The 12,107-nt window shown below is 35.6% G+C and overlaps 2 protein-coding genes across 2 annotated transcripts; both read right to left on the bottom strand.

Annotated features, from left to right (window-relative positions):
- Window positions 1-386: 386 nt before the first annotated feature.
- LOC133196133 (uncharacterized) lies at window positions 387-908 on the bottom strand. The gene has a single exon (XM_061332067.1). The coding sequence runs from the start codon at window positions 906-908 to the stop codon at window positions 387-389; it is 522 nt and encodes a 173-aa protein (XP_061188051.1).
- Window positions 909-2,700: 1,792 nt separating this feature from the next.
- Window positions 2,701-10,970, bottom strand: LOC133196132 (CD166 antigen-like). The gene is made up of 6 exons (XM_061332066.1): window positions 10,896-10,970; window positions 9,766-10,189; window positions 9,321-9,671; window positions 8,806-9,117; window positions 7,819-7,907; window positions 2,701-2,781 (listed from the first exon to the last, which is right to left on the bottom strand). Exons 1-6 carry the CDS (start codon window positions 10,968-10,970, stop codon window positions 2,701-2,703), a joined length of 1,332 nt encoding a protein of 443 aa, XP_061188050.1.
- Between the last annotated feature and the right edge of the window lie 1,137 nt (window positions 10,971-12,107).

Genomic DNA, 12,107 nt, shown 5'->3' with positions numbered 1-12,107 from the left:
ATTGCAGATCTTTGTTTTCATAAGGCTATTTTTTTTTCATTTTAGCAAGTGTAATATAATAATCTATTCATTCCCATAACAATTAATTGCTAAAATTGAAATATGTCATGAAACACAGCTTGGATTAACTTCCGAAAATATAGAAATTTGGGTAATTTCGCGCACCATACTTTTGTGCAGCTGATTCTGAGTTATCTCCCTTATAAAATGGAATAAGTTCATGGAGTATGATTTGAAATATTGTGTGCGACATTTCAGATAGTTTTGGTTTTTTTTATTATACTTTTTTCTTATGATATAAAGAATGTGGAGGCTGCTTTGCGGAACAGACTATTAAAAGTCATTGAAAGTGTGTTTATTGGATGTTTTATGACGTAACATTAGGCCTAGCGTTCGGGCACTGTACATCGCCAGGTAAGTAACTGCCAAGTACGCAGTTGTTTTAGACTTGTCATGTCAATACAGATAATCAAATCTTGGACATGTATACCTGCTAAACTGTAGAATTTAGTGCGTATCTCTGCAGTTTCAGGAATTGATGGGAAGCGAATGAACTGTCTGGCTAGCGAACAGAGGAGGGAGGTAACTTCTCGTATCGCTCGTCCTGTAGTCGACTTGGAAATAGCCAGCGAGTCCCCAATAAGTTGGTAAAACGCACCCGTAGCAAAGAAACGAAGTGCTAGTAACACCTGTAACAATGGTGGCAGAGCCGAACTCCTCTTCGTCGGATGTTCCAGTTGGTTTTCAATGAGACTACATATGAAGAAAATAGTGGCGGATCTAAACCTGTATCTCATAAAAATTTCTTCCTCTGTCAACGATTCCAGTGGATTTGATCTATCCTGAAGTCGACGTGCTATCCTCTCTTGCCTTATAATGTTTTGCATTATAATGCGCCTGGCAGCCATTTTTGTGTTGAGTTGACTTCTAAGACAGCTACCTAGCAATCTCAGATATTTTGAGAAAAACTCAAGAAAAAACTCTATTTGAGTAAGACTCAAGTTTCGTGGCACACTTAATTGAGTTCAACTCAGCGATTTGAGAAAAATTCTCAGATTTGAGTAAAATACAGCCCTTGAGTTCGACTCAAGACGTTCGTGGCCCCGGGGCCTGGTCATTTAACCATGAATAAAAATCTGATGCAGCACCCGAAGCCGTTCTGACAGTGTGCATCCTTAGATTGATCATCCATGCAAGTTTGGTTATTATTAACGTGATAATAAACTGTTCCTATAACTTCTCTGGGACGGCGTCGCCAGCCAGAGGTACAGAATAATCTCATTTTGACTGTTTTAGTATACCAGTAAGTAACCTAATAAAAGGAGTATAAAGGGTAAGTTTCATTCTTATTTCACTTTAATACACTTTTAATCCAAATATAACAGAAGATAAGGATATTATTCAAAAACCCTCTATTGGGGACTACTTATAGGCATAATATTTGTATGATTCCTACCTATTATTGAACTAAACAAGATAAAATGAATATTGTTTGAATGGAAGGAATGATTATCTTGAGAGGCAGTCAAGAACCTATGATAAATTATATCTTATTTTTATTATATCATATACACTATGAAAAAATGAATGATTTGTTTATTACATGCATATTACAGCTGTTAATGAAAACACATATTTACGGAAGCCCTGGAGGGACACTGACTTACCTCTCAGGTCTTATGACTTAATTGTTAATTCTTTTTATTTAACATTTGATATCACACGTTTACTTAACCCAAAAACGTGGCGTACAAGATGGAGGCTACGTGTAGTTTCAGAAAAGAAGAAAGGAATATTTTGCCTTTGAATTTATAACCAATGACTATATACATCTATGTTCATGTGTTCAATCATTATGCACACTGGAAGTTAACAATTACAACTGTACGTAATTACTATTAAGTAACAAGAAATAACAAAATGAGAACGAACAAATAACAGTTAAGTTAAAACAACTAAGTTATAAGATATAACAGATAAAGATAAAGTTATCACAACTGTACTGGACGTTATACTACAATCAATCAATCAAAAGCCATAGTTAAACTAAAACTAAACATATCATTTTAATAATGAAATTAAGCCAAGCTATACGTTCTCCATAGCTACGTTACACTTAATTATGACCAGCAACAAAAAAGTCATAACAAAAAATAAGTCACAACAAATAAGCTATAACAAATAAGTCATAACAAGTAAGTCAGTGTCCCTCCAGGGCTTCCGTAAATATCAAACATTCATGTTATTCCGGGGAAGATTTGCTACACCAATTGAAAAAAAAAACGTATCAATTTTTTTTAAATGATAAAATGGGGAAAAAAAATTGTACTGCATTGAAATACGTGAATTAGCGGTTATTTTATTGCAGTTTTGATCAAGAAGAAGCACAGAATTACTTAATTTAAAAATACTGAATTTTTCAAATTGTTATCAAGGACACATCTTAAAATATATTAAGTGTTTTTGCATATTTTTTTATGTTTATCAAGTAAATAAATACTTCTCATTAACAGAAAATGTACCTCTGTAATACCTTCAAATAGTTTCTCTTTAAGAAAGGTATTAATGAAATTAGCACCACGAGAAGAAAACTGAGAATGGACACGCAGATGACGACCACTTAAAAACAGAAAAAAAACATACATTGCGAAAAACAAACACATTTCCTTCCTTCAAGCTTGGTGATCTGGCAAAAACACATCATGCTGACGTTCTTCCTGACAAGTCACAAATATCCACATCAGGTTTACTTATCCGCAAAACATTGAGACAAAACTTCATCTGAAAAAAAAAAAAAAAACAGAGATGCATAATTTAAGACACTGCTCTCTATTAAAATCTTTTGCTATACCTTTAAAAATTGTGTCCTATATAATTCTTTACAAAAAAAGTCTAACATTTCCAATGTTTCACTGAGCGGGCATAAAAAAAAATCGATGTTGGACCGCAGAGTGAGATGTTGGACCTGTCGATGAGATGTTGGACCGCTTACGTCACAGGTTGGGCGGGGTCAGCTATATCATATTTGCATTCGTTGGAGTTCGACAGAACCGCAGTGCAGGTAAACGAAATTTACATCATGATATATCAAAATAAAAAGTAAAAGATATAACAAAACATTTATTGACTGTGTTCTCGGGCAACATGCGTTTTGTCGACCCTCGAATCAAACTGTTTGCCTGAGGCCGTTTGCCCTCGAACCCAGTCAATAAATGTATAGTAACTATTAGTATTGCGCCATTTTCTGATTAACTAAGTTCATCAATATGTTTCTTTTTTTTTTTTTTTTTTTTGTTAGTAGGTCAAGAATGACTTAGACTTAAGACAGATCCTTACTGTTTCATTTAGCTCTCGAGTTTCAATGCTAAGAACAACTGAACGTTGTGAATCATGTTTTCCAAAGACCTAGGATCGATTCTAATTTCTCATCTTCCTCCACAACAGTACTTTGCAGAGGTGTTTTAAATGTTACATTAATAATAGCTGACGAGTACTTGCCAGAATTTGTGCAAATACGCTGACTCTTCCACGAGCAGCGTTGGTCTGAAGACGATGTATCTACAGAACTACAAGCATCGTAGTCTTCCGAATTTTATTCTTACGAGAACTTATAAGGCTGCTATTTAGTCAGCCCTCGGGCTGACTAGTTACGTTGGGATGAAACTGCAAATGCGCTTTAGTAGATTGGAATTCTGGGGAAAATATTTAGACGAGTCGTTCTAAAGAATTCATAATTGTATTACTCTCTTCTAAAGGTGCATGCTTCTTCGTGCACCGTGCACACTTTCTGCTCAGTGTTTGACTGATGACACGACCTCTATTTATAGATTGCTCTGTTCTTCGACTTTATCGACGACAAAGTAACATGTGAACATAGATTGCTTGAAATGGGAAAGGTGTATTGAAGTGTTCGAGACAAAACTGCTTCAGTGTTTCCCTATATCAAAGAAAATAGCTACATGTAGTATGTAGCTTTATAGCTAGAGCAAAACAAGATATTGTTGTACCTTCAAAAATTGTTTCATATATAAATCTATACAAAAAAAGTCTGACATTTCCAATGTTTTACTGAGCGGTCCATTGAAAATCGATATTTCACCACTCAGTGAGATATTGGACCTGTCGATGAGATATTGGACGACAGCATCACACTGTGAGCGGGACCGAGTTTAACCGCAGTGCGTGCGGGTAAAGGAAATTTACATTATGGAAGCCAGTACAAGAAACATGTAAGTAAATAAAATTAAAGGTATAACAAAACATTTATTGACTGTGTTCTCGGGCAAAATGCATTTTGTCGACCCTCGAACCGAACTGTTTGCCTGGGGACTCACGGCCTCAGGCAAACAGTTTGGTTCTTGGGTCCGACAAAACGCATGTTGCCCTCGAACCCAGTCAATAAATGTATATTGCTTTACCTTTAAAAATTGTTTCCTATATAATTCTAAACTAGAAAAAGTCTAACATTTCCAATGTTTTACTGAGCGGTCATAAAAAAATCGATGTTTGACCACAGAGCAAGATATTGGACCTGTCAACGAGATGTTGGACCGCTTACGTCACAGTGTGGGCGGGACCAGCTGTATCTTATTTGCATTCGTTTGAGTTCGACAGAACTTTATGCAATTGACCAAGTTTAAACCGCAGTGCGGGTAAACAAAATTTACGTCATGTTTTGTCAAAATAAAAAGTAAAAGGTATAACAAAACATTTATTGACTGTGTTCTCGGCAAATGCGTTTTGTCGACCCCTCGAACCAAACTGTTTGCCTTCGGCCTAACGGACTCAGGCAAACAGTTTGGCTCTTTGGTCCGACAAAAGGCATGTTGCCCTCAAACCCAGTCAATAAATGTATACTGTTAAACAAGTGATAATTTCCCCCACAAGCCACAGGTTTTGTGTGCATTCCACAAACTCTTACAAGCGAATCTTGCATCAGACAGCCAAAGAGTATACACAAAACTCGCTTATTTGCGACCATGGTCACACCATATACGAATGAAAGTTTTTAAATTTTGATAAGACCACTCTATGAAAGTATGTTTTATAAGATTAGTGTAAAAAATTACAGTATCTAACATATGTGTACGAGAAGCTTACAAGTATATATATACCTACGTGAAACACGACTTGTTGGGGTATTTTAAATGCGTAATAGTTTTGCGAAACATTTAGTTGAAAGATTTACAAACTTAATGTGGAAGCACGTAATGCAACTTCAGATTCAGACAAGGACGGACACTCCCCCCCCCCCCTCCCCCCAATGAAAGAATCTAGTCTCACTTAAATGGTAGACGTACCAGTTACATTACAGAGTACTACTTACGTATACTAGTAGTAGGCGGCTAAAAATTGTGTACATTATATAGACTAAATATCTTTCTTAGATACTCCGATAATCCAATTAAATACTCCGATTGATCGGGTACTTTTGTTATTGTTGGAATAGCAACTCGATCTGAAAAATAATGAAATTAAAAGCACTAAATTTTAAGACGACTAAATGAAATATGAAGATAACGAACAATATTCAATTTCGAAAGTCCAATGAAATGATACAAATTTGGAGCAGAGCAAACACGGACCTCAAAATTTAGAGGTGGGATCAGGTGCAATGGAGGAGTGAGCATCCCTTGCCGACCGGTCACACCCGCCGTGAGCTCCTTGTCATAATCGAAAAATTACCCGGAAGTCCGTAGACAGTTCAGTGTATAAATAATGGCCTAACAATTAGTATGAAAAACATCATGATCAGTCAGCTTTCGACTCAATAATAGGTTGTATGTGCTGACAAGGTCATTGTATCGACCGTAAAACTTGCGAAATGATGACTTCAAACGAGACTGTTGATATCCTTGTTTCATCAACTTGTTTGTCAATAGCTTGCCTCGTTTTAGAAATTGTTCATACGTAGAGCATGCTCTTGCGTATTTAATCAACTGAGAGACATAAACCACATGTGCAGGTGATAATGGCATATTGCTACATAAGTAAGGAAAGTTGACGATTGAAAAGTTGAAGTCATCACATTTATCATAAAGCTTTCTTGTTAGGTTACCATTAACGTCTTTTTCTAGTAAAATATCTAAATATGAAACAGATGTGTCAGAATCTGTGGTATCTATTATTTCAAGCTCACTGGGATATATCGAGTCGACATATGAATGAAAGTAACTATTGTTAATTGATAATACGTCGTAGATATATCGAAATGCCGAGTTGAAGACCACAGCAAGCGGTTTTTTTTTCTTCTCATGAAGAAGTTTTTGAATAAAATCTGCTTCATATGAATACAAAAATAGGTCTGCTAATAAGGGGCGCAATTGGTACCCATGGAAATTCCAACAGATTGTTGGAAGACCTGATCTCCAAAAATTACATAGATATTGTCAATCAGAAACTCAAGCATCATTTTAATATCAACTTCAGAGTACTTGTGTGTACAATCAGAATGCTTTTTAACAAAATAATTTTGCAAATGACCAATGACAAGGTAAGTATATTTACGAGTTCCATTTTTATTGCAACTGTCTATGATGTCAAAAAGCCTGGACTTCAATTTATCGTGGGGAATGGTTGTATAAAGTGTTGAAAAGTCGTACGTTTTGATGTTATTTATTTTAGTAAAATTTTGTGATTTCAAATTTTCTAAAAGTTTTTAAGTATCCACATCTGATTTACACCACTTCTCGAATATACTATTGTACAATACTCCTGAAGTTTCTCCTTCATTACAGTACATATTTTAGTGAGGAGTAAAGAAAGAGGCTTGGTAGAATATTTACTGGAACCCGCTATGTATCTTTGTTTGTAAGGATTTTTATGAATTTTGGGAATCCAGTAAATGTATGGTAATTCAAATTCATTTTGATTGTTGGGAATATTAAAAATATCTAAAACGGACACATGATTTTGAAGAATAATAAGTTCATGAATATGAAAGGAAGAGACAGTTTCGTTAATCATGTATATTTTGATGTCTTTATTTTGTCAAATCTATAGCATCATATGCAATTGCAAGACATATTTTTGCGTGCTCTTAATATGCATTGTTTGGTTTTTTTCCAATTATTATTAATGAAAACTTTTAATTACCTCTACACTATGTAATTTCTCTCGAATCTAATGAAACATAAAGTAAATCAGGATCTTACAATATACATCAATTCTCGGAACGTCTTCCCAAGGTAAGGGTTTTTGATTTACTCCGCTCCACATAAACCCTTGACCGAATAGAGACTGACTTTGACGGGGTTTACTACCACGCCATCTAGTGAGATTACACATTTTGAACTCTATTGATCTCTGCTATTGACCAATCAGAGTAAGCGATTTAAATAGAGAATGCGAAACAATATTGAAAGTCGGTAATAAATTCAGCATAACTTTAACGCTGAGACAATCCTTTATCTTGGTTATTTTATGGTAAAAACGTTTTCGTTGAGACGTGTTTTTCTGTTTACGATTTAGTTTCAGGTAAGATAAAACAATGTTTTTGATTGGCTCATACAAACTCTAATGAGGCCAATCAGAGAGGGCATTTCTAACCCTGACAAAGTCGGCCTATTCGGTCAAGGGTATATGTTTAGCGGAGCGGATCAGAAACCCTTGACTTGGGAAGATGTCCTCGGAGATTCTTGGAAAAGACTGTTGCTACTGGGCAAAGTGCGAGCTACTGCGCGCGCATCTCCAAATTGACTGGTCGTCCTCCTTGGTCATTGTGTATTGTGAAGTGGTGATCAGGTTGTAGACGCACAGCCGGGATGAGCAGCATGAACTAAAGATTCATTCAAGAGACCCGGCTGCGACTGTCCATACCTGGCACGCCACCAGTTTATTTTCCCAGGAGGTTTTCAACGTATTTCGTCCACTTCCAGCCATTAATACTGATATTGTTGATACTCTACCTGTAAAAGTTCATGAAAGCGCGATATACATTAAAATCTCCGAAATATTCTGTTAATCTTCAAGAACAAAAGTTTCTTACCTTGAATAAAACTTTCCATCGTTATGATTTCTAGGAAAACTTTAAACTAAAGATTCGTCATTACTTTTCCCCTGTCCTATAGCCAATGCCCTCAACTGTTTTTAAAGAAAACAAAACGTTTTAATTCTGTATTAAACCCGAATCTTGGTCTGTAATCTGATGACATAGAATAATAATATTAGACAGAGAATGTCTGATATACTTATGGTCAAGTAACTTTTGATTTATCAACGAGTCATTCAATGTTACATTGTAAGTAAGACTTGAAAAGATATTTAAAGAACTGGATTATTCCATTGAAGATTTTATGTTACATACAAACGGGTAAAAATCCGAGCAATACTTACGTCAGTGGTGCGTTTTGTTACCTGCTTAGTTATTACAATTAAGCATGAAGTTAAATACTTAAAAAATGTTATCTTTCACTTATCATTAAAATCTTGAGCCGATAAAGAATTAATTATTTAATATTGTAATTTATTATAATTGTTATTACATATATCATTAAATCAAAGAATCGAAAGATAAGAAAGATACAATCAAAGCTCTGAAGGAATAGGGCTTGTGCTGGGTTGCGTAAAGGTTTGGATAAAGTAAAAGCACATTAACATATATTAAAAAAGTACAACAGTAAAAGAATAAACATAGGTTCTGTAGATTCAAAGTATCTATTATATAGATATAAAAATGAATATAGATGTAATCAGTTAATTATATAATACTTTTACTTTTCCAGTTATACAAATATCAGTTGACTTATATTCATATAATTTTTAAATATAATTTGATTCATATACGTAATTTAACTATTTTATTACCTGAGTGGATATTTATCTCAACATGACTGGAGCTGTTGAATTCTTTTCCATTGAAACTATTATGAGCAGTACAAGTGTACCTCCCCGAGTTTTTTTCTTTTATGTTTTGGAGAGCCAATAGCCCGTTATTGGAGGTCAGTATGAAGTCTTCAGATTTACCCCTAGACCGGAAGGTCCAAATGTAGTAGTTGATATGGTTGTCAATCAGTGGACTCGGGTTGCCATCGGCGGAGCAGTAAATTGTGATGTTACTCCCCACTTGGTACTTGGAATAATATGGTGTTACTTCGATAGAAGGAGTGCTAACTTTATCTAGTAAAACAACGAATTTTATATGTGATAAGCATTTACTAGCATTGTAAAAAATAAACATTAATTTTCTAAGATTTTTTTTTGTTTTGGCTAAAATTATTCGTATGTAACATAAAAATTGTCGAAAAATACTAATAACGAAATCTGCAAATAGAAATGAAATTGATTCAGGTGTGCAGAGATTTTCCTTTAATAATCCTTACAGTATACTCGTATTTTCTTCGAGTCTTCGTGAGGTTTCTCATAATCAGGGTAAGCTGTAAGTAGATTGTTGTTGACAGAGCATCTCCACACGGATTGGTCGTCATCTCTTGTCATGCTCAATGCAGAAATAGAGCTAGTTAGGTTATAGACGCAAACATCTGTCTGCATCAAAGGTGTAGTGTTCGATTCCCCCATGAAATCAGGTACAGATTGTCCGTGTCTGAAGCGCCACCATTTAATATTTCCTGGAGGTTTCCCTACATTGGCAGTACAGGAAAACTGCACTTTCATGCCTTCTTCAATGTTATCTGGATTCGGATTCGGGGCACTGTGCGGCTTTTCAGCGGGAGCTGAAATTATGTTATATAAAATTAAACCTTCTATTTGATTATGAAGAAGAAAAAAAATGATGTACATCAGAAATGCACAAAAGTGTTTTATTACCTGTCACAAGCAGGGACGCTTCCGAAGTTACATTATATTTTCCTGTACTGTTGGAAAACGCAACCAAGCACCTGAAATTCCCCTCATCTTCACACCTGACCTCATACAGTCTGAACACAGCCGAGAACGTGTCTGAGCCTACGGCAACAATATCAGGCAGTATAGATCGGGCTTTGAACGCCGAACCTATCGGTGTTTCAGCGAACTGGTTTGGTTTCGTGGATGAATACTTCGCAATTGTTTCGAAGTTCCCACTTCCTTTTACCCTTTCTATCTGCCAGGAAATGTCCCCATTGTTAACAATTTCACCTGAACCTAACGTGTAGTCACACTTAAAGTTAATTGGATGCCATCCCATCCTTGCCTTGAGGAAAGACTCCGTGGTAACCGTACCAGCATCACAACCTTTAATAAAGAAATTCGTCTCAGTTTAAATTTGAAATAGTAGCGAACAAAAACTGAAAAAAAGTTGAATACACTAATGATATTTCAACACTGTACTAAACTTTTAAAATTGTAGGCTAACCAGAGCTCCCGGGTTTTGTTTGACATAAGTTAGAATATACTCACATTTTAACGTTAATATAATGGGTAAAAGGCTTAAGACGATACGTTGGAAATCCATTTTTACTGCAATTTCTGAATGACTTAAAAACTTAAATAATCTTTATCTTATCGGAGCCGATGACACGTAGTGCAATTTGCACATGGAACGATTATGCAGCAAGTTCATACACTAACCTCAATAGGGCACAGAGAGAAAGAGTCATTAAGTTCAGGAACAGAGAGAAAGAGTCATATAGTTCAAACACTGTTGAAATTTCGGTCTTGGAATGTCGCCAGGCAATTTATATGTGAATATTAAAATTATAAATCTTATTTTTTTTTATTAGTGATTTATAAATTTATATTGACACATTAAAAGTAAGGTTTACACTTTTAGTTATTTCCATTTTTTAAATAAATAGTTTAGCATTAATACAGTGAATGTAAGTTTGTATGTATATGCAATGGACAGATTTTCTTAAATTGTTTCAAATTGCTCCTGTCATTGTTGAGTGGTATAAACTAGTGTATCTTCAATCTACAATAGGTTGCCATGAAAGTATGAACCTTTGGATAAAAAATACTTGAATGCTACTAAATGACTTTCGTTGTACGATGGCCGACAGCGGCCGCCACTTTCCAATTAAGAATATTGCCATTTTGTACAACGTTTTTGTCAATTTTCGTTGCGCGTTCGCTCTAGAGACGCTGAGTAAGGAGTTGATCCGTACGTCGTGGGTTCGAATCCCACGGTGGGACATGGAGACCAGTACTTCGAATGAGACCGTATAAACCGAGGTCCCCTGTCGCAGAAGGTGCTAGCACGAAAAAGATTCCTCACTGCTCAATGGCCCTGAGTGCCGAGTATCGGTCAAAATTTGCAGCTCTCCACCGACAAGTGGTGGCGTCTCCCTATGCGTGAAAAATTCTCGAGAGGGATGTTAAACAATAAACAAACATAAACAATAAATGGTTTATACGGAAGCGGGTTTGAGTATAAATATAAGCACTAATTTTCTAAAATGAATATTGTTCTGCAATAAAATGACATTTGTGGGATGTCACAAGATTTCCTTTATCGTTCTTTACGATTACTGTATTAAATTTAACCTTTTACAAAAATTCACACTTTCCGGTACTAATTAAAAGAGAGATCTTTAGTATCAGAGAGTGTGAATTTTAAATTTATAAAACGTTAGTTTTAGGTCATATTTTGGATTTTTCAATTGTAATACCTTGTGAATGTATCATAGAAAAATATTTTATTAGAAAAGCCGAAGAACCCCTGGCCTAAAGAACACGGTTGGGGGAGCAGTCCTAAGGCACGGGTGCTTAACCTTTGCATTACTTGTTTTACAAATGTTAAACGAGAATTACTTCCTTAAAAGAAATAAAATGAGGTTTTAGTGCTCATTATTTTTTAAAGTAGTCCTGTCTGATTATAATGCACATCTGCCATTGTTCTGGTCATGCGCGAATCACGTGATCAAGGCGGTCACGTGACATGCTCCGTGGCGTTCTGTTCACGGAAGCTAAAAGATTTTTCCGAGTCTTATATTTCTTACCATGCAAGTTATTTTTTATAACAAGAACAGTCCATCTGTCAGAAATGGCCAAATCTCGGAAATAGGATGGGTTGATAAGGACACCCCTTCCCAGAATGAGCATGGTGATCATCAAAACCCGAATCCTCTGTCTCGGGAGCGTCGTTTATCCAATGTGAATAAAGTATGGACGACCTTTTTTTCTTTATCATATCTCATATGTTTAAAGTCTAAAGTAAACGATATTTTAGG

The sequence above is a fragment of the Saccostrea echinata genome, unplaced genomic scaffold (genome assembly GCF_033153115.1).
Source record: "Saccostrea echinata isolate AGI-Se365-2 ecotype Australia unplaced genomic scaffold, CSIRO_AGI_Sech_v1 ptg000030l, whole genome shotgun sequence".
NCBI lineage: Eukaryota > Metazoa > Mollusca > Bivalvia > Ostreida > Ostreidae > Saccostrea > Saccostrea echinata.
This window is presented reverse-complemented; position numbering and strand designations above follow the sequence as displayed.